The 22,655-nt window shown below is 46.4% G+C and overlaps 1 protein-coding gene across 2 annotated transcripts in view; it reads right to left on the bottom strand.

Moving 5' to 3' along the window:
* ABTB2 (ankyrin repeat and BTB domain containing 2) overlaps positions 1–22,655 on the bottom strand; it is a 191,735-nt gene that overhangs the window by 43,605 nt on the left and 125,475 nt on the right. The window contains exons 1-3 of one of the 2 annotated variants that reach the window (XM_027837875.1): positions 15,829–15,909; positions 12,712–12,858; positions 5,212–5,425 (exon numbers count right to left, since the gene is read on the bottom strand). In XM_027837875.1, the coding sequence (XP_027693676.1) occupies positions 5,212–5,425; positions 12,712–12,811 (314 nt within the window). In that variant the 5' untranslated portion in view covers positions 12,812–12,858; positions 15,829–15,909. Of the gene's footprint in view, positions 1–5,211; positions 5,426–12,711; positions 12,859–15,828; positions 15,910–22,655 lie in introns of those variants that run through there. The other variant, XM_027837874.1, reaches the window with a different exon arrangement.

Below are 22,655 nucleotides of genomic sequence, written 5' to 3'. Positions count from 1 at the left end.
GGTCTTTCTTCCTTATGTTAAGTGCCTGTCTGACAGGGAGGTGCCTCCCTAGTCCTTGCAAGGTACAGGACTAAGACAGAAGTCTCTTCTGGCTACGTATGGAGGCCCAGGCAACTGGCTGGGTCTTCTCTGAGAAGGTGGGGAGGAAGGCCCTTCCCCCAAGGCTGGGCTCAGCTAGTCCTCATCCTACTCATTGTTCAAAGTGCACATATTTCGCATTTACTTAACTGCTTACATGTGGTCCTTCCCTGAGAGAATAGTATAATTGTGAGTCCTTTGAACACAGAGACTGTCTCATTATTGTGTTTATAGGCCCAGAGCCCAGCACGGTGCCTGGCACAAAGGAGGCGATTAATAAATGCTCTCGAATGCAATCGAATGCCCAGGAATCTGCCAGCCCAAGGGAAAGTTCACCTCTTTGCCAGATGGCCAGGCCAGGATAGCCCCTGTCTCACCCCGGCTGAAGGAGGCCTCCTTCCTGAGCTGGCGCTAACAGTTGCCCTCGGTGTGGTTTGGGAGGCCCTGATTACTAAGAATAGTTCTCAAGGGAGTACCCAGCCTGAACTTGTCTGGTGGAAATGCGCCAGCCAGCCTTCCCTGTTCCCAGGCAGGCAGAGACTAGGAGGAGGTGTGGGGAGCAGGGAATGAAGGGGTAGGTGCAGCCGGAACCTCGGGCCTGGGCTCCTCTCAGGAAATTCCCCAGCAGCACCTCACTGCCTTCTCCCCCTCTCAGATAAAGGGCTGGGAGAAAGGGAACTGGAAGCATAGGGATTAGGGGAGATAGAACACACAAACCACAAAAGCTGCCACGCCACCCTGCTGGGGGGAGGATGCCCTGGTCCCAGAGCTGGGCCGAGGGCAGCTCAATAAAGCGGCCTCATCTCCTGTGTAAGCCCTGTTCTCGGCTCCCGCAGCTGGAGCACCGACTGATGAGGCCGGGGGCCTCAAGTACTTGGGGGCCTCTAGCCAGGAGGCTCAGATCACTCAGTTTCATCAGTCAGAACTGGAAGAAGGAACCCTAGAGGTCATTTGGTCCAATCCCCTGATTTGACAGATGAGGGCACTGAGGCCCAGGAAGGTGAAGTCACTTAGGATCCTAGCACAAGAGCGAGTAGGGACCTTGGAGGCCATGCGGGCCAACCTCAGTTTCCTCATCTGTAAAACAAGATGGCATCTGAGGCCCCTTCCAGCTCCAATCTATGCTCATGGGTCACTTCTCCCCTCTGGGACTCAGTTTCCCCATCTGTAAAACAAGACGGCATCTGAGGCCCCTTCTAGCTCTAAATCTAAGACCCTATTAGACCTACTGGAATTTCATACTACAGAAGTGTATGAGCCTAGCGTCCTCTATGGAGCAAGAGAAATCAGTGCTTGTACATGGAAATGCAGGGATCACCATGAGTACTGACTAAGAAATTGTCAAGCTCTCTTATTTTCCTTCTTCTCCTTAATCCAAAGTCAGGTCTTGATTTAACTAGGCCCTATATTTCCCTCCTAATGAAAAATTCCCAGATCCGCCTCCCGTCACATCTGACTCCACACTGTGCGAGCTCCCCGGCAGGTCTGATGCGGGGAGTGACTCTGGGATGGATGGGGGGTGTTGGGGGGTGGGGGCAGAGCCTGAGAAACAACCACCCTGATGGGTTCTTGAATGGTGGCAGCTGCCAGGCTGCCACCCAATCCCAGGGAAGCCCAAGGGGTGCAGCTACTCCACAAAGCTGAGGCTTCTCTGCTTGAGACTATGACAGAGGCCCTCTGGAATGACACCTGGTGAGGTCTGAGCCCGCAGGCACATGAGGATCCGAGAGGACGAGAATCTGTTTACTCACTGTCTCAGCGCTGGGTAGTTTTGCCCATCACCATGATGAGAGAGAGGACGGGGGAGTGGAAAATAGTGAGAGATCATAGGTCTCTCCGATCCAGGCTCTGCCCCTGCACTGACCTCTTTCCCTCAGTGTGGCTCGTGGGCTGGTCGGCTTCCTACTATTTCAATAGCAAGAAATCCCCCTCCTTTCCTTAGGAGGATGTAAACTCCTTGAGAGCAGGGACTGTTTTGTCTTTGTGTCTCCATAGCAGAACACAGTAGGTGCATAATAGATGCTTGTGGCATTGTATACATGGTCAGACTCGGTTCATGCATTGGTTAACTTTGCTAAACTGCTTCTTTCTTTTTTTAATTCACCGATACAAGGGATGGTTTCCAGGGCAGGGAAGAGGTAAGGCTATTTGGAACCTGAGATGACATATCCTCTATGGAGTAAAGGAAATCAGTGTTTGTGCTCAGAAATGGAAGGGTCACCATGAGCAGCGACTAGGAAATCACCAAGCTCTCATAGTTTTCCTTTTTCTTCTCCTTGATCCAGTGTCAGAAGGTCCTGGTTTAAGCTAGGCCCCATATCTCCCTCCTACTGAAAAAGCCCCAGATCCACCTCCTCTCACATCTGACTCTACCCTTGCAGGTTCGACGTTCGTAAGATATCGATGTATATAATAAATCACTGCTCAATTTGTTAAAATGCTTCTCCAGACTCACGCTCTTCATGAGCCTCCCCCAACCTTCCTTCTGAGGTCTCTCAGGCTTCTAGATTATTATGGTCACTTAGAGCTGTACTCCAAGAGTGCTCACTCTTGCCAGGCCCGAGCATCTAAGTGAAACCGGGGCCTGGCTAGAACCCTGCAAGGTCCCTGGAGCCCCATGCCTCCAGGCAGGACCATGCCTCTCCCACAGCTGAGAGGTGGGCTTCTGCTCTCTTCCTTAAGGCTTCTGGAAAAGATCATTTCCTGCAGTATTGTCCTCTTTCTTCATACTCTGTGGCTCCCAGGCAGAAAGGTCCTCTCCCCCAAGCCCCACTCCACCTGCCAGCCTTCTTTCTGTTTTACTAGAGAGACTATGTACCTGTAGGGCAGGGGCTGTGACCACGCCTAGGTTTTTGATTATGCTCAATAAGAGAAGTCAACAACCCAAAAGCATCCTGTGTGGGCGATGGGAAGTTATCTGTATTCTCCACTTTCCCTGGTGCAGTAGGGAGTCACGGCCCAGGTGGAGTTGGAACGTCCAAAGGGAGGGGACCCAGGATGCACCCAGCTTCTTGCTCTTATAGCAATCACTAATGGTCAGTTCTTTGCCACGGGCCCAAGCCCTGGGAAGCTCAGAGCCCGGAGCTCTGTGTTCAGCACTGGCTTCATTCTTCTCCACAGGCCACAGAACTTGTCTTCAAACCAGACCAACTGGGAGGCCCCTTAAGCTGCTGCTATCAGTCTAGAAGAGGTTCGCCTCATTGGGCAAGCTGTAGTCTGAGGGCTGCCCCACTTTCTGCAGAGGCTGTAGAGAAAGCGCCTCACTCACTAGCCGCCATCTCTTACTGGGGTCTTTGGTGGACAGTGGATGGGAAGGGGCAGGTCTGGTGCGGAAGAGTGGATTTAGAGAGATGGTCGGGGTAAAAACCAGAGAGCTTAGAAATGGATAGGTCTTAGTCATGACATAGAAGATGAGTGAGCATCCTCACACTTCCCAGATACTAAGTCACACACACACACACACACACACACACACACACACACACACACACACACCCCACTCTGTGTTTGTATACGCTGTGCTGTGGGGACACTGTGTCATGTGTGCATGTGTGTGTGGGGGTGTTCCTCAAAACAGGAAATGAGTGATCAGAGTTTCAGGCAGTGTGTGTTTTCACAGTTATTCAGGCTGTGCTATATAGCCCACACAGGTTCAGTGAAATGGGTTGATGGTAATGATGATGGGGGCAGAGGACAAAACAGATCTCTTCCCTTAAATGGGAGCGATTAGTGGTCTAGACGTCTGTTCCACCAGCAAATATCTGGAACCACAGCCTCAGATCCCCATTGGGATTGCCTCAACCCTTCTCAAGCAAGAGGGACTTAGGAGAGGTCCTGGCTCTGTACCCTTTCCCCTGAGTCAAAGAATCATCCCATTTTCTTTCTAGAGCCAAGAGGGCTGGGGTTTCCCCACATGGCTTTTGGCTGTGACTGAAACCTTAAGGTTCAATGCTTTGACTGGGGGTTGGGGAGTTAGTCACCCAGTAAAAAAAGAACCTTCTTTACCATATTGAGAGATTGCCCCTACAGACAGTGCTGGCTAGTAAACGGGGGAGGGAGAAGGACTCCTCAAGGCAACCAGAAGACAGCTTGCTCACCTGGAGATTTCTAGGTGCCCTCATTTTAGGGCCAAAATATACGTAAACTGTTCATTCTTTTTAAACATTTTAATTTCCCATGTGCCTGTCATTTGACAACTCACAGAAAATACCTTGCTTGCAAATGTGTTTGTGCAACATACAGGGTGGTGTGTGTGTGTGTATGTATACATATACGTATGTATATTTTCAAACTCATACGTAAAACCATACATACACACCCCAATCTATTTCAAGGACTAAGCCCAGTCTATAAGACACAGGTTCTTAACTTGGGGTCCCTAAGGGATCTGTGGATCAGATTTCAGGCAGGGAGCAGTCTGTGAACTAGATGCTACAAAAAAAAATTACTTTATTTTCACTAATCTCTAACTGAAATGGAGCGTTTCCTCTAGTTATTAGGAGATCTTGAAGATGTTTCCTAGCTATAAATCCTCTGGTTTTATGATGCCATCTATATCAAAGAGCAGCCTCTCCGCTCATCACTTCCCACTTCCAGGCTGGACCCCGTCCGTCAGCAACCAGGCCTTGGTCACATAAATGGGGGTGGGGTAGGATATACAACAAGAAAAGACTTTGCTAATAGAGAGTGCTCTGATTCTTTGAATTTCCCATGAATCTGGCTCTTAAGGCCTGTAACTGACCCATCGTCGTATGCTTGAGTAAGGCAAAGAACTGAGCACTGGAAGAGAGGAGAGTTGGGTTCTAGTTCTGATTTTGCCACCTAAGCCCCTGAGCAACGATGGACCACTCTGTGCCTCTGTTTCCTCTCTTTCTAGTAAATGAGGAGATAATCTCCAACCCCCTTCCAGCTCTAGCATTCTATGATTCTGGAAATTTAGCTACCCATCCTGGCTGGGCCCTGAGCCATCTTGGACCGTCAATTTTAGCCCCTGCCTGGGCACACATACACTTTGCGGGAAGGCTCTGGCCCCTTACCCAGCTCAGTCCGCCAACAGGCATCCCCTTGAGTGCCATGTGCACGACCCTCACACCCTACGCCTCCCCCGTGCCCATTCCTCGCCAGCATTCCTACCGTTCGTTGTTCAGGGTCATTCTTGGTGGGTCCAGGTTGGGGTTCTCCATGGACTCCATCTGGGGGCAGCGCAGGAAATAGTAGAGCGTGTGGAGGGCATCGGGAGACCAGGTGATGGGCTGCTGTGGCTGGCGGGCCTGGCGGGCTGGGCTGGTGCCTGGGCACAGAGGATGGTGGCACTGCATGTGATGCATAGCCCGGGAGACCAAATCACCTGCAGGGAATTGAGGAGGGGGACCCGAGAGAGAGGAGAAAGGGGAAACAGAATCTGAGTTTTCATGCCACGTGCCTCATTTCTCCTTTAGGTAAAGGTTCTTGGGCTGCTATGAGAAAGAGCTCCCTTCCAGCCCTAATTATTATTTACCCCCAGAGCTAAGAGGCGAGGGTGAAACTGACATCTAGACACACAACACCAATTAGGTTTGCCTTTCACTTCCAGTCTTGACTTAACAGCTGAATGAGACACTTGGCAGGGCCAGAGGTCTCCTCTGGAGCTTATGCTAATATGGTTTCTTTTTCATCATCCTTGCTCCCTCCCTGCCCTGGCAGGGTTTCCTCCACCTCTTTTGGCTAAGGAAATTCATTGCTGCCTCTTCATCTTCATTCATTCACTGTCTCTCTCTCTCTCTCTCTCTCTCTCTCTCTCCCCACCTGAAGGAGGTTTAGGTCTCTGGCTACCAACAGAGGTCCTATCAGACTTGCACACCAGGGTGTAGGCAGCTGGGGGACAGAGGCCACAGTCTCTGTACCTGGGAAATGGGTGCCTTTGGCAACTCAACTCAGTGGAAGGAACACCAGATCTGAAGAGCAGGACCTGGCCTTCTGTAGCTCACTACCTCTGTGACCTTGGGCAAGTTTGGTTAACTTCCCTGGGCCTCAGTTTCTTTACCTATAAAATGAGGGGGTGGGATTAGATTGGCCTCTGGGGTCCTTTCCAGCTGTAGATCTAATGTTCTCTGTGTTCAGATCTAGACTGATGAGCCCTACCTTAGGCAAAGGGTCTCAGTTTCCTTCTCTGTAAAGCGAGCAGGTTGGACTGAATGATCTCCGAGGTCTTTTCCAGCTCTAAATCCTGTGATATATGCCCCTTGGTAGGCTCTCAAAGCCTTCCATTCCCATGACCTATGTTGATTTTCAAGCCGCACTCCCCCCTCGACTTTCCCCAAGCTAAGTACAGGAAATCTCCCTTCATTGTATGCCTGGTGACAATGCTGAGAAAGGATGGGACCAAAATAGCTCTGGGCACCTGCAGGCACCTCAGCTCTGGGAAGGCTGGCTGTGGGAGGTTGCAGCCCTTGGGTGTTCCAGGTGGCCCTTTCTCTAACCCCGACAGTTCTGAAGAATTCAGTCATTTCTTCAGCTTTGTCCACAGAAATGCAGGCATAAGGAGGCCTGAGGCGGAGAACGGAAGAGCAATAAGGATCAGCTGTACCACTTTTGAACAGAGAACACGAGGGCTTCATGTCAGGATTGGGGGGGTGTTCAGTCCTGGATTCTGTCCCTGAATGTCATAGGATCATAGCTTTAAAGCTGGAAGGGTGGATAGAGCGCCGGCCCTGAAGTCAGGAAGACCTGAGCTCAAATCCGGCCTCAGACCAAACATTTGACATGTACTAGCTGTGTGACCTTGGGCAAGTCACTTAACCCCGATTGCCTCACCAAAAAAGAAAAAAATAAACAAAAAAATAAATAAATAAAGCTGGAAGGGCCCTTAGAAGCCACCTAGTCCAAACTCCTTCACTTTTCAGATGAAGAAACCGAGGCAGGTGATATGTCTTGTCCAAGGCCATACAAGGAATAAATGGCTGATCTAGGATTAAAACCCAGTCATTCACTGGAGTTGGATATTCAGCTCCTGGTAGAATCAATTCACTCTTAAATCTAACCTCTGGATAAGGAAAGTATATTTATTCTTCCAGCACTCCTGAAGCTCACCTTTGGATCGGGCAGAGTGGCTGCTCATGGCTTTTGCTGGAGGCAGGGAATGTTGATGCTTGCTGGATGCCTGAAGAGTTGAGCACATCTCCCTTTCCCTCCACAGCCACCTCAACCCCCAGCTGATGCCCCAGAATCCCTCCGGCAGCTCAGCTCTGGACTCATTTCCTCCAGCCCCAGCTGAGAGAATGTGGGGATCTATAGTCACTAACCCCAGCATGCCTGAGTGGACCATGGGTAAACAAGGGGAGAGGGGAGAAAGCCGCCTTCATCAGAGGCCTGGGATACAAACATTCACTTTTGTTCTCGGAGACTTCGAGGAGTGTTAAAAGGAACATTTAAAGGGGAAAAAAACCCCGCAAATGAAAGCAGGTTACAGAAATAATGACAAAACCACCCAGCTCTGGGTCAGGGGCTGATACTCATTAGCACACAGATGATGGAACTGGAGAAGGAACTGCCAGCAGCAGGTTCTACCTACCCCACCCCCTTTTCTTCTTTAAAAAAAAAAAAAAATCAGGAAAACCAACCCGGGAAAATGCAAATCACTCTGGTTAGTCCAAGCTCCAGAGTATTTTTAAAATTACACTTCTCTCCTTCTCAATTCTCATTTGCAGTGAAAGTCTCCTTTTGGAAGCCAAGTGCACAAGGAGGTTGTTAAACAGCCAGGTCTGGCCCTGCCCTCCGACCTCCCAGGGCCCAGGCGACTTGCTTAATCAGCCTCCTGGCCAGGCTCCCTTGCCTCTCAGCCTTCCCTCTCTGTGTGGCTCTCTCTCAGCTGCAATAAGTTGAAACCTGGCTGCTGTTTCTCCCAGCCCAAATGTCATAACTCTTGGCAAAGCCACAGGAAGGAAAAAGCCAATAGCATCAGATGAAAATCGTGTCGAAATGGTATTTCAAAGGCTCAACAAAAGAGAATTATAAAAAAATTGTTATTGGAGGAGAAATCTTTGGCAGCCTCCAGCCGAAATCCAGAGGGCAAGATTGGGAACTGGCCACAACTTCCAAAGGTCTTCCTGAAATATAGAGCCACGTCATTTTCTCTTCCCTGGACCTCAGTTTCCTGATCTGTAAAAACAAACTGGTTTCTCTAGAGGACCTTTGCACCTTTGAATCTTTGATCCCATGAAAGGGGCTTGAAGAACCAAGTGGGACCTGAGGAGCTTCTGAAGCCCACCCAAGGTTGGCGCCTCACAAACCCTGCTAATACTTCCCAATGGATGAAAGGAGCCCAGGACTGGGCAATCTCCATGATTTCAAACAAGGACACGAATGCCCTGCTGCCAGCACTGACTGGCTCTCCCCAGCCTGGCATCTTCTGGACTGTCTGTGTGCTTGGCTGCAGAGACAAGAGTGGGCTTCTAAGTGCTCTCTCACCACATGTTTTTCCTTATTTACCAGAGCCTTTTTCTCAACTTCTCATTAGGCCGAGGACCCAAGATTCAGCATCCTAGGTCCCCTGGCTTCTTCCTGCACTGACCCAGGGATGTGATGGGACTAGAGGAGAAATAATAATAATAGTTAACATTTACATAACACCTACTATGGGCCAGGCACTTCTTGATCCGCACAACAATTCTGGGAGGTAGGTGCCATTATTATCCCCATTTTACTAATGAGGAAACTGAGGCAAAGAGAGTTAAGTGACTTGCCCAGGGTCACATAGCTGGTAAATGTCTGAAGCCCCATTTGAACTCAGGTCTTCCTGACTCCAAGCCTAGGGCTCTATCCACTGTGCCACCTAGCTGCCCTACAGGATTCAGAGCTTAGAGGTCATCCAGTTTCACCCTTCACATTTACTGAGCAGGAAACTGAAGCCCAGAGAGTGGAAACAACTAGAAACCACAATAATAGTAATAAAAATGATTATGGCAATGGTTAATATTAATAATAATAAAAAATGCATGTTATTTATATAATACCCCAAAGTTTGCGAAGCCCTGAGCTGGGACCCAAACCCTGGAGGCCAACTTTGAACTTAGACTTTTTTCCACTACATCACCCTTTCTCAAGGTGAAGCCCAGAAGCAGATGCCAATGAATGGGGAGGAAGGGGAGGGACTCTTTCTCCCTTTCCCCTTTCCCATCAATTAACCATCCAAAGCCTGATGGTCAGGGGTGCTCCAGGGTCCATGCCAGTCTTTTCAAACCTCTTCATGAAACAGCAAATAAAAAGAGCTACCAGCCTAGTGGAATTGAGAGCAGTCCTCCTTCATCCTGATTGCTAGGGAGAAGTTTTTTTTTTTCCTTTTTCTTCTCTTCCCCTCCCCCTCTCCATCTTGTCAAGTTTTCCCAGGTGGGGAGGGGCGAAGAACAAAGCAGCTTTCCAAGCTTCCTCTGCAGTTGGGTCCATACAGACCGATACTTCTCAACCTGTCTGGCAGGCTCTATAAGGTGCAGACATTCAGGGAGCTAATGAATGTCAAAGCCTTCATGGGTGCATTTAGGGACCAGCTGTTAGCAAAGAGCCAAGTATCATTGGCCTCATTCTGTTCTTTGTCTCTCGGAGGCCTGCTCTCATTGAGGCGTATCTCCTGGTACCACCTCCTCCTCCTGGCTGGGACAGGCCGGGGGTTGGGGGGGTGTCAGATGGATCCAGGCTTTGGGTGGGGGGTGGGGGAAGAGGGATGGTCAGAGCAATCTACCACATCAAAGAGCCTTCTCTGCTGCCTATGATGAGTCAGGATGGCTGCAGCATAATGGAAAAGCATTTACCAGGTGCTTAGGAAGTGCCAAATATTGTGTTAAGTGCTGGAGACAGAAAGAGAAAATCAAGAGTTCCTATTCTTGAGAAGCTTACACTCTAATTGGAGGATTCTACACATACCCAGAAAGCAGGGCTCCTGTGCAGATTACTACAGATGGAATGACCAGGGAGGCATTTAGGTAGGAAAAACAGCAGGGTAGAGGGCAAGGCCCCAAGGACCTTAGAGAATAATGAAGGACGTAGGTGGTCCCTTACCAAGAAGATAGTGGGGGCAGCTAGGTGGCGCAGTGGATAGAGTGTCGGCCCTGGAGTCAGGAGGACCTGAGTTCAAATCTGACCTCAGATACATAACATGCACTAGCTATGTGACCCCTGGCAAGTCACTTAACCCCATTGCCTAGCCAAAAAACAAAAACAAAATAAAAACAAAAAAACAAAAATCAAGAAGATAATGGGTCCAAGGGTCAGAGTGGAGCAGGGTTCTACAAGAGATATGTATATGGAAGTTGGCATTGAGTTAACAGTGGGCCTGTTGGGAACCAGGTAAGGGGCTAATGAGGGTTGGTTGGTAAAGGAAAGGTCAGCAGGTGGTGCCAGTCTGTCTTCTGGCTGACCACTGGGCTAGTCAGCTTAGGCACGTCTAGGTGAGTTGTAGCATGGCAGGTGGGCAGATACCAAGGATTCCACAAAAGACAAGTGGTAAAAACTGTCAGGAGGGGGTGATAGAATGATAGAGGTACATCAAAACCACTGGGAAAGCCAATGGAAGCCAGACCCTCCTTTCCCATGGGCCCTTTTCCCCACGAATGCCATGGGTATGGCAGCTGCACAGAAGGAGAAGGAATTATGTTTGATTCCATCCCAGATCACAGTGACCCAGAGAATGCCAGTGCCTAGATCATGCAGCATTCATGGGGCAGGGCTGTCTGCAGGTACGTGCAAAGGACAGGCAGGGTAATGTAGTGGAAAGCTGCTTGGGACTGCAATAAAAAGACCTAGGTATGCATCTAGACTCAGACTAGACTAGACTTGCTGTGTGGTTTGGGGAAATCAACCTACACAAGCTGTTTGCACATCTGCAAAATGTAACAACAACAACAATAATAGTAGCAGCTAACATTTGTTGTATTAATAAATCTATCTCTAATACAATTAATTAATATAACTATTAATAACAAATATTTAGATAGCACCCTAAGGTTTTCAAAGTACTTTCCATATAGGACGTCATTTGATTCTCACAACAACTTTGTGAGACAAGTCCTTCTTTATTTTTATTTTTGATTGGCTCTAGGATTTAATTGGGATAGGGAGCTCCCAGTGAGGAACTCCCTTTTGCAATGTAGATCAACACTTATTCTGAAACTTATAGTTCTGCAGCATTGATTGGAGGGCACTGAGAGGTTCAATTACTTGCCCAGAGTTACCCTGCTATATTCATCTGAGGTGAAATTTGAATCCATATCTTCCTGACTCTGAAGCCAATTCTCTGCTAATTAATCTGAATAATTAATTAATTCTCTGTAATTAATCTGCTAAGCCAAACTGTCTCTATGAGACAAGTAAGTACTGATAAGGAAACTGGGGCTGAGAGAGGTTAGATGATTTGTCCAGGGTCACGTGGTTAGTGGGAGTCAGAAGCCAGATTGAATCTATGTCATTTAGTCAATAAATGGTAAGCGCCTACTATGTTCCAGGCACTGTGCTAAGTGCTGAGGATACAAAGAGAGGCAAAAGCCAGTTCCTGCCTCAAGGAGCGAACAATCTGATGGGAGAGACAGCAAGCAAACAGCTATGGACAAACACATATAGTCCACTGTCACTATTTGCCTCTCAAGCGCTATCTAAATGTGAGAGTTGGGTAATGTCATCAGTCATTTTTGAAAACGAAGGACAAACAACAACAGTCTAAATGTGAGTGATCATTATCATTACTACTACTGAGCACTTTTAGGCAGTAGGTGCCAAGTGCCACAGCCCATCCCCGAGAACTCCCAGACAGGCTGTTGACTGGGATTGGTGGCGCCACTGGTGGGTAAATATTTGTTGTTGACAAAGGTCACGATGGAAAGGAATCCCTTGCTGGAATCCCAACATTGGAGACTCTATAACCTGCTGGTCCCTATTCCTCCCATTGTTTATCACAGCTAGGGCCATCCGAGCTGGGAGACCGGATTTTTGCTCCAGACCTGCTATTAGTATATGACCTTGAATGAATTCATTTTCTTTCTCAGGGAAGGGGGAAGAAAGAAGAGAGAGAGGGAGAGGGAGAGGGAGAGAGTCAGAGAGAGAGAGAGACAGAGAGAGACAGAGAGAGAGAGACAGACAGAGAGGAGAAGAGAAAGAGAGAAAAGAGAGAGAAAGAAGAGAGAGAGAAGAGAGAAGAAAGGAGAGGAGAGAAAGTTAAACACTGAAGAACCACAGAGCTCAAGGCCAGGAATCTGTCACAAGCTTGTAGACCAGCAACCCAACCTGATGGAGAGGGCAATGGAAAGGACCTGCCTCCATACCACTTCGTTGATTATTTCTATGTGCCCTGAGCACACCCATCCACTATTTCCCCAATCCTTAGCTGCCCTAATGATATCATCGGGGTGAATTCACACAGAGACAGGGAGATGATTTATACGTAGACATTTCTCAATTAAGTGGGACAAGGATGAGTGGGAGCTATGTTTCACCACCTCCCAAATCTTCACTGTTTTGGCTTTGCTGCTGGAATGGTGATGATTCAGTGGAAAATATTCCTTAGGCCAGGGGGAAGTAAAGAAGGAAGAGGAAGAGAAAAAGAAGGCCATTTTCCAGTTTCTGTCCCTCTCCCCCCTTACAATCACGCTCACCAGGAAACATGGAACTCACTCAGTTCAGAGATGCTCCCAACGCAGGTTGCCAGCAAGGACTGCTCTAACGTCCGGAGCTCCAGTTGGGCGTAGGCATCGGCTCGCTCATCATTGCCCATGGAGCCATCATTGTAAGGGCTGAAGTAGGCAGGCAGGGAGAGGACACCTAGGGAGGAAATGAAGTGGGATGGTTACAAACTGGGGGGAAGGAAAGGGACAGGGAGCCAAGAACCCAAGGTACAGCATCTTAGTGCCCAGCGAGACCTCTAAGGTGAACAAGGTGAGCACACGCCTCCGTAAATCTCCTTGATGATGTACCCAACAAACAGTCATCCAGCCGCCATGTAGTGAGGGGAAATTCTCTACTTCTCAAGGCTGCCTGTTCTATGCCAGGATGGTGCTAACTGTTGACTCATGCTCCCTTTAAATGTGCTTCTTCTCAATTTCCAACCATTGTTCCTAATTCTGTCCGACGGCGATGAGCAGAGTGAGTCTAATGTCTCTTCCATGTGACAGCCCTTTAAATATCTGAAGACAACTATCACGTCTGCCCCTAGTCTTCTCATCATTCATTCGTCCAACAAGCATTTATTAAGAGCTTACTATGGGCCAGGCACTGTGCTAAGCACTAATGATACACAGGCAAAACCACAGTCCCTATATTCAAGGCGTTTGTGGTCTAATGGGAAGGGGGAGTGTTTAGAACTGGACATAGCCCTTCAGGGGTAGCCTACTAGGGCAGAGTACTGAGGAGCTATTGACTCTCTACACACTATTCTCCATACCTGCCATTCGATTTCCTATCTGTGCCTTTCCCTAAAATACTTTCCCTGCTTACTTCCATCTCCTATCTCTTTATTATAATTTATTTTTTTGAAGCAATTGGGGTTAAGTGACTTGCCCAGGGTCACACAGCTAGTGTCAAGTGTCTGGGGCCAGATTTGAACTCAGATCCTCCTGACTCTCTATCTACTACACCACCTAGCTGTCCCTGCTTCCATCTCCTTTCGAGATTCAACTCAAAGGCCACTTTCCACAAGATGCCTTTCCTGACACCTCCAGTTCTTGTTCACACTATATTTGTTATTTTCTTGTCTTTTTACATGTTGCTTCCTTCCAGCAGAAGCTCCCTGAGGGCAAGAACTGATTCGCTTATGTCTTTGCATCCTTAGTATCTAGCATAGTGCCTAACACATAGGCTTAAATAAATGCTTGCTGATCGCTTAACTGCCTATTATATCTCCAAGGCCTAGCATGGCACCCAGCACACAGTAGGTGCTTAATAAATGTTTCCTGAAGTGAATGAGGCCATCAGCTATGGGGCTGACACATTTAAACCAACACTGGCAATTGCTTTTAGTATATTTTTATATGAATCTATTGTCTCCCCATAAGATTACATTATAAGCTCATTGCAAGTGGAGATGGTTTCTTCCTTTCTATTTGTACCCTCAACGGGTGGCACAGAGTTGTGCTAGTTGACTGACTGATTGATACTTATGGAGCAATGAGTCAAAGGAAACAAGGCCCCCTCTTTGGGACCATACTTTGGTGATGCAAGCAGAAGCAGACATTAGCTTCCATCCCGCAAACCCCCAAGGGTCATTTCCCTTCGTGTCTGCAGGATTTCCCAAACCTTCTGCTCTCCTCTCCATGCCAGGAAGGGAGGAGATAAACACTACAAAAGGCCTTGGAAAAGGCCACTGGGCAGTTCTGATTTTTATTTGGATGACCCAAAGGCATACACATTGATGCCTGAGAGGAACCTGTCCTCGAGCATCCAGCGTGGTACCTTGCTAAATGAGGAAAATGTAACGTGAGCCTGGATTAAGATGACCAGTGGATGCTTAAGAGTTTTGGCCACATAGATAACTAGAACAGAGTCTTCTCCCTCTGTATAATCCATGCCACTTTTGCCTCTACCCCTCTGCCCAAAGATTCTAGAAGGTACACCATTATTTTTAAAAATTCACTACAGTTTTTTTTTTAAATCCACACCACTTTTTGAGAGAGCAGGAGATTTCCTGGAATATTGCCAAGATGGGTTTGGAAATCTCAGGACCCAGGGACCACTGAGTACCCCCAATGATATCCAAGATTCTCTTGAACCACTAGAGAATCCAGGCATCTGAGTAATGCATTCTAAACATTTTAATGGGCCGCTGCTATGATAAATACCCAAGCCTCCTTGAGGCCCTAGTCTCATATCCTGCCTCTATGGGAACCTTGAGGCGCTTCCCTACCTCTTGTGCAATAACCACATCTTCATCCTTCCTCTATCTCCTACCAAGGAACCGCCTTCCTACATAACCCCTGGTAGAACTTTTGTTTCCCCAGCTTTGAGGGTTCAGTGGAAGTGCAGCTTCAAGCCTGCCCTGCTCTTGGTCCACATCTCCCTGGTCTGCTCCGCATCAGCTCTGCCATTGTGCATTGGCTCAATCCCGTCTCGGTTGGGCCAGGGACTGGGTATAATGCTATACCTCTCCAGCCCCTCTTGCTAGGAACAGATCCATCCACATCCTGCTCAGACTTGGCCAAGAATGACATCAGGAACTTCCTAGAAGTCTCTCGCTCAGAGAAGGGCTAGCTCTGGTCCCCCAGGGGTTTTGAGCTCTAGAGCGCTGTTCCCTAAAAGGGAAGCTGTTGCAGCCGGCTGTGTAACCAGAATAATTAGGAAGTGGAAAATTAAAACAAACCGAAAGGAACAACAGCATCAACCCAAATCCCAGCTCTGGTTAGCTCCTAAACCTGAAAACACAAACTCAGAGTCGGTCCAACCAGACTGGGGGGGCAGTTCCTACACACCTCTAAGCCGTCCCATGCACACCCTGTCGCCATGTCTTCTCTGTGTAATTCTAAACGACAACCCTGGTGAAATGTGGATGAAATTTACAGCCTTTAGGGCAGGGGAATGGGGAATTCAGCTGATTTGTCAAAGGATTCACACAGAGCCACAGAATTCTAGCAGATTCTCGAAACAGAAACCGATCGTCCATGCTCATAATTCTTCCCCTTTCCCCAATCGCTGCCCCTTCCCCCAAAGGGCTCTCACTTCATACTGTCAGGAAAACAATGGTTATGGCATAAATCAACATTTGACCCGAGTTTCAATTTCTTCTTTTGTCAAATGCAGTACCTCCATTCCAGGGTTCTTCATCAATTGAACTGAGATCTGTAAAACGCTTACAACAGCTATCGCTAATTGACCCAAGCCTCCTCTGGCTCCTGGTGCCAGATAATTATGAAATCTGTTCTTCAGGGAAGCCCCCTTCATTTCCTCCCCATTTCTTCTTCTTGTTGTTGTATGTAACATTAGCCCACGTCCTCCCTGGTTCTCAGTGGTGATGGCAAAGAGCTGCCCACGGTCCCTTGAACATCGTCTCAGCATTCCCAGCTAAATCTCAGTTTGTCCAGACAGGGCTCAGAGAAAAGGCCGCCTGCAAAAACAGACTTTTCACAATGAACCAGATAATTTACCCTAGAAATTTTGTCAATCTTAATATACCATTTTATTTCACTAGTGATAGAAAGAAAAACATGCTCATCTTCCTCTCTCACATTATTTATTAAAAATGGGGATGAGGACTTTGGTATCCACCTTAGAGGGTCATTGTGAGGCACTATGTCAGCCTGAAACAGCTGACAAATTTAGGTTTAATTATTTTATTTGTGTTATTAATATTTCCATGTTGCTCTTTGTATTATTATTATTAGTCTTGGGATCACAGATCTTGAGCTGAAAGGAACTTCTGAGGTTATCCAGGCTAAGTCCTTCATTTTACAGATGGGGAAACTGAGCCAAGTGACTTGCCCAAGGCCACAAAGGTGTAAAGAGTGATATTCTATAGACTGCTTATACCTACCATAAAATCAAGAAAAAATATGTGTACCTAAATACATTTAGCTATTGTTGTTAGTATTATTATGAATATAGTCATTATAATTAATTATTTCATTCTTTGTCTTTGTATCCCCAGCACCTAGAACAGTGTCTAACAAAGAAAAGGTTCCTAATAAATACTTAGTGACAGATTGCTTGGTTGACAGGCAGATAAGCCTGGGATGGAAGGTGAGAGGTGATGGGTCTTTCTGCTGTTCAGTCATTTCAGTCCTGTCCGACTCTTTGTAACCCCATTTGGGGTTTTCTTAGCAAAGATGCTGGAGTGGCTTGCCATTTCCCTAGATGAGAAAACTGAGGCAAACAGTGTGAAGTGACCTGCCCAGGGTCACACAGCTAGGAAGTGTCTGAGGACAGATTTGAACTCAAGTCCTCCTGACTCCAGGCCTGGTGCTTTATCCACTGCACCACCTAGATGCTCCTAATTTAGGAAGCAACTTTTTGCTTAAATTCCCCCGAATTGGTCAAGGACAGCCAAGGTCACTCATCTTACCCAGTGTCTCTGAAGTTATAGCTGGGCACACAGAGGGAATTACTCTTATTTCCCTTTAGATGAAATTTGGCTGGGATTCCCTTCCCCCACCTGTTTTCTTAGGAGCATGATTCTAGGGTAGGGTAGGGCCATAAGCTTCAGAAAATAAAAATTATACTGCCCCACTAAATGGTTTCCAAATAGTTCATGTAATCCAATCCCTTTTATTTTTTCTTTTAAAAACAGGGTGAAAATGTTTCCATTCTCAGAACTGGGACTTTATAGTAGGTGCTTTTTTTCTTCTTTCTTTCTTTTTATAAGCAAACCTATGTACACTCCTTGTACATTGGCCATGCGCTGAAGGGTGACTTTTTCCTATGCAACCCAGGTCAGAGTTTAAGGATATCAAAGATTTAGAAGAAACTCCATCTGTTTAAATCTCTCCTGCCAATGCAAACCCAACGGAGATTTCTTTCTGAAGAGGAGGGTGAAGAAAAGAGGGAAAAGAAAAACAGGGAAGTTTGGCAAAAATATGCTGGGTTGTGTATGAGTAAGTGATGAAGGTTGAAGTGATGTACAATGGAAAGGTTACGCTGGGTTTTGACTCAAAGGAGCTGGATTCAAATTCAGCCTCTGACACTTACTAGCTGTGTGACCCTGGACAAGTCACTTAACATACCTGTAGTCTCAGGTAGCTCCCTAGGGCTTTGCTACCAAGTCATAAACTGGTTGCCATGTGTGGTGATGGAGTAAATTCCAATAATTTCCAGCTCTTTTGTGCATTCTTTTTCTCTCTACTTAATAGTATTTTATTTTTTCGAATTACATGTAAAGACAGTTTTCAACATTCACTTTTATAAGATTTCGAGCTCCAAATTTTTTTCTCCCTCCCCCCTCCCCAAAACAGCAAGCAATCTGATGCAAGCTATACATATGCAATCATATTAAACATATTTCTGCATTAGTCATGCTATGAAAGATCAGAACAAAAGGGGAAAACCACAAGAAAAAAAAAACAAAAAAAAAGAAAAAATAGTATGCTTCAATCTGCATTCAGACTCCATAGTTTTTTCTCTGGATGTGGATTTTTTCCATCATGAGTCTTTTGGGATTGTCTTAGATCATTGCATTGCTCAGAAGAGCTAAGTCAATAATAGTTGATCATTGCACAATGTTACTGTTATTGTGTACAATGTTCTCCTGGTTCTGCTCACTTCACTCAGCATCAGTTCACATAAGTCTTTCTAGGTTTTTCTGAAATCTGCCTGCTCATCATTTCTTATAGTACTATAGTATTCCATTACGTTCATATACCACAACTTGTTTAGCCATTCCCCAATTGATAGGCATCCCCTAAAATTCCAATTCTTTGCCACCATAAAAACTTTGTGCATTCTTGTAAAATATTCCTAGGACCACAGATCTATAGTTGAAAGACTATCTAGTCCAACACCCTCTTTTTACAGATGGGGAAACTGAGGCTCAGCGAAGGTCACACAGGTACTGAGATGGGATTGAAAGTAATAAAAACCCACTGACTTTCTGTTCGTGCAACAGGCTGAGATCTCTGTCAGAATGCCTACAATGAGGCTACCAGGGTAATTCAATCACAGAGTGCTGGAAGTGATCACCATTACACAGTAAAGCAATAATTAGCATTTATCACTACAGGAATCTGCCACAGAAGGAGAAGGGAGATCAAAGGCAGAGGAGGGCGACAGGCACATTGTTTGGAGACCAGCGTCTCAGATTTCTTGTTGGATAGAAAGGAAATAGCATTAATATTGCATCCAAGTTGCATTTCCCTTCCCAAGCCTGTAAACTCCCTTCTTCCTGTTGGATTCGGGGGGAAGAGGGGGAGGCTGATCCTGGGCCCCCTTTTACTACAAAGCTGCCATTGTCCCTCCTACCTCGTGCTAAAAGTCACAACATCCAATTCGTCCACAGGGCCTCCCAAACAAGAAGGTGAACCCCGAGATACGGACAGGCTCTCTGGAAATGATAAATAGCTGAGAGCCAGTGGAAAGAAGGTTGGATTTGAAGTCAGAAGTTCAAGGTTTACTTTTGTGACTTGGAGCAAGTCACCTTATTTATTTATTCATCCATATATATATATATATATATATATATATTTTTTTTTTTTCTGTGTGTGTATGTGTGCCTCTCTTATACATAAAATGAAGGGACTGGACCAGATGACTTCCAGTGTCCTTTGCAGCTCAAAATCTATGATCTATCATTTACAATGGAAGGAAGCTGGTCGTGGGATTCTTCCTAGGAAATCATGCCTTCCTGCTAACATAAGTCACACTTTTCGATGGCGGGTGAAGTTACATTTTTGCAAGATGTTTAATTTAGAGCGAGTATCACTTCTCAGCAGACAGCTGTTGGGAATCGGGAAGAGCCAAGGTGGCAGCGGTCATATGGTGCTGGTTAAATTTGCCTCCCCTCTTTTTTAAACTGAAAACTAATAAAACGGAGTCTGTTCTCAGTCATTTCCCCTCTGGGCAATACTAAAATAAAGCCAGGGTAACCAAACCAGATCAATTTCAGGAAATTAAACCTAAAGGTGAACTTTGGGAAGCAGGAGGAACAGTCTCAACATTGGGCTGTGTGGTCGGGTAGGCGAGGGCTTGGACCCCTTCGCCCTTTCTCTTTGAAAAAGATCCCTTGTTATTTAGAATTTATTAAGAGGTCCTGGGTGGCCTCTATTCCAAGATACAACATCAGAGAAGGGCCTGGAGACTTTAGAAAGGAGGCCAATTGGTAGAGCAGAAAAGGTCCTGGATTTGGAGGGAGAGGACTGGCATTTACTATCTGTGTGACCTTGGGTGAGCCACCTTGCCTCAACAGCCCTCCATTTTCTCATCTATAAAACAAAGAGGTTGGTCTAGATGAGGGGTTCTTTACTTGGGGGCCATGTCTGTGGATAGATTTTGAGGGGGGTCTGTGAACTTCAACTGGAAAGAAAATTGCATCTTTATTTCAATATAATTGTTCACTTTGTAATCTTATATATATTTTACCTTATACATATGAAATCACTATTGTGATAAGGCGGCCAAAGACTTCACTAGAGTGTCAACTAGACTGACCATGACTTACAAGAGGTTAAGAAGCCTTGGATTAGATGGCCCCAAGGTAAAACATCCCTCCCTGATCTTGGCAGGGAGATGGTGCTCTATAGGCAGAAGGAAGCATATGTTGTCACACCCGGCCAATTTGTCAATTTGTTTTGCTTAACTGACCTATTGGTTCAGTGCTGGGGGGTAGGAGGAGGGGAAGGGAAAGCGGTGAATTATTGGGGAGTGACAGTCATGCAAAAAAGAGAGAGCATTAATAAAATATTTGAGAGAGAAAGAGAGAAGGAAAGAAAGATGGAAGGAAAGAAAGATAAAGGAAAGGGACAAAGAAAGAGGAAAAAAGAAGGAACGAAGGATAGAAGGAAGGAAAGAAAGAAAGGAAAGATGGAAGGGACAAAGAAAGGGAGAAAAAAAGGAGGGAAGGAGGGAAGGAAAGAAGGAAGGGAAGGAAGGAAAGAAGAGATGTGAGGGGAACTGGTATCTCCCAATTTTGTTGCCCTCTTTTTGACATCCAGGATGGTACTGCAAAGGTTATGTGAAGATGAGAGACCGATGGGGCCCACAAAGAATTCTTAAAAGTTAGAGGCATGAAACTAGAAGGATTTGAAAATCCTTCTGCCCCTCCCAGCCAACTGGTGTTGGCCAGACAAGCATCAGATGATGAAGTTTAAGTTTGGAATGGGCATGGAGGCAGGCACCAACTCTCAGAACCAGGAGAGGATCGAAGTAGTGTAGGGTCAGAGTCTGCACCAAGGCTTGAACCAGAATGACCAATAGAGTAGAGGGAAATGACAAAAGGGAAGGTCAAAGACACTAGAGTTTCAGCTTGGAGCAAATGAACTGGAACAAGAATGAGGGGTCAACACCAACTCAATGGGGTCAGAAATGCCAGCAAAGGGTGGGGGTAGCCAGAAGCTCAGAGGAGGCAATGCCCAGCAGGGTCAGTAGTGGACAGAGCAGCCAAGGTCTTTTCTGCTTCTTAAAGAGCTGTGGCTACCAGATGCCAGGACTCTTATACCTCCCACAGCACAGAAAAGTCAACACAATCTCCCCTTCTGTCTAACCTCACTTTTATCCCATAGGGACTTAACCAAGGTAATTGATGGAGGTAGCAGAAATACAAAAACAGGGAGGATGAAGCCTATTCATTATTCTGGCCATGACCGACAGGTGACTGCTTCCCTTTGGGAGTCCAGGGAAAAGAAATCTGACAATTTTGCCCCAGCATTCCCTACTCTCAGAATAACTTTGCCAATGCTCTGGATCCTGCCCCTCACAGCAGTCATTTCTTATTAACAACAATCAAAACAGTCAGAAAGATGTGGGGAGGTTCAAATCCCACCTGTCTTATTTATTGGCTGAGTGACCCTGGGCAAGTCTCTTAACTTGAGGTGGTTAGGTGGCTCAGTAAGTAGAGTGCTGAAACTGGAATCAGGAAGACTTGAGTTCAAACCCTGCCTCGGACTATGTGACCCTGGGATAAATAAATTAACCCTTTTCTGCCTCAGTTTCCCCATATGTTAAATAATAGTGCTTACCTCCTGTTGTTGTGAGGGTTAAGTGAGATAATATGTAAAGCTCATTACAAACTTTAAAGTGTTCTCTAAATGCTAGCAGCCATCATCATTATTACTTAACCTTTCAGGGTACTAGATAACACTGTAAGGGGGGTTCTTACCCTTTGGGGGTATTATGGACTCTTCTGGAAGTCCAGTGTAGCCTAGGGACCCCTTCTCAGAATCATATTTTTAAATGCATCAAATAAAATACATAAGATTACCAAGGAAAACAATTATATTGAAATACATTGAAATACACGGGCCCCAGGTTAAGAGTCCTTATTCAAAGGCTCTAAGTTGCTGGAAAGGTGCTGACTTGCACTGGGAGCTCACTACACGGGTCTGTACCAAGTAAATGATCATGATAATAATCATACAATATCAACGATGATGATGATATGACTGTCAGCTCCAGCTTTATGGTACTTTGTAGACTGGAAGACGTCTTCCACAAAACCAGAGGAGGAGATTCCCTCTCAGGACGCAGGCTGGCACTTTCTTCACAACTAAGAGTTACCCAGAACACTGACAATGGAAGTGATGGTGCCCGGGCTTACCTGGCTGGGAGGCAGGAGTTCACTATCAGATCCTTTTTTTTGACTTTCCTCCCTTTTCCTAACTTTTGTATTATGGTTGAGGGCACCACCATCCTCCAAGCACCTCAGGCTCACAACCCAAGCATCATTCTGGACTCCTCATTATCTCTTACTCCTCATGTCCAAACTATTGCCAAGGCCTATCAATTCCACCTTGACAACAACTCTTGAACCTGCCCCCTTCTCTCCTCTGACATGGCCACACCCCTGGTGCAGACCCTCATCACCTCACATCTTGATTATTGCAACAGCTGATGGTAGCTCTGCCTGCCTCAGGTCTCCTCCCACTCCAATCCATCCTCCGTTCATCCAGCTGCCAAAGTGACTTTCCTAAAGTGCAGTCCAATACATCAAC

The sequence above is a fragment of the Vombatus ursinus genome, unplaced genomic scaffold (assembly GCF_900497805.2).
Source record: "Vombatus ursinus unplaced genomic scaffold, bare-nosed wombat genome assembly UNPS02014822.1, whole genome shotgun sequence".
Taxonomy (NCBI): domain Eukaryota; kingdom Metazoa; phylum Chordata; class Mammalia; order Diprotodontia; family Vombatidae; genus Vombatus; species Vombatus ursinus.
Note: the sequence above shows the minus strand (reverse complement) of the source record. Positions and strands in the feature narration are given on the sequence as shown.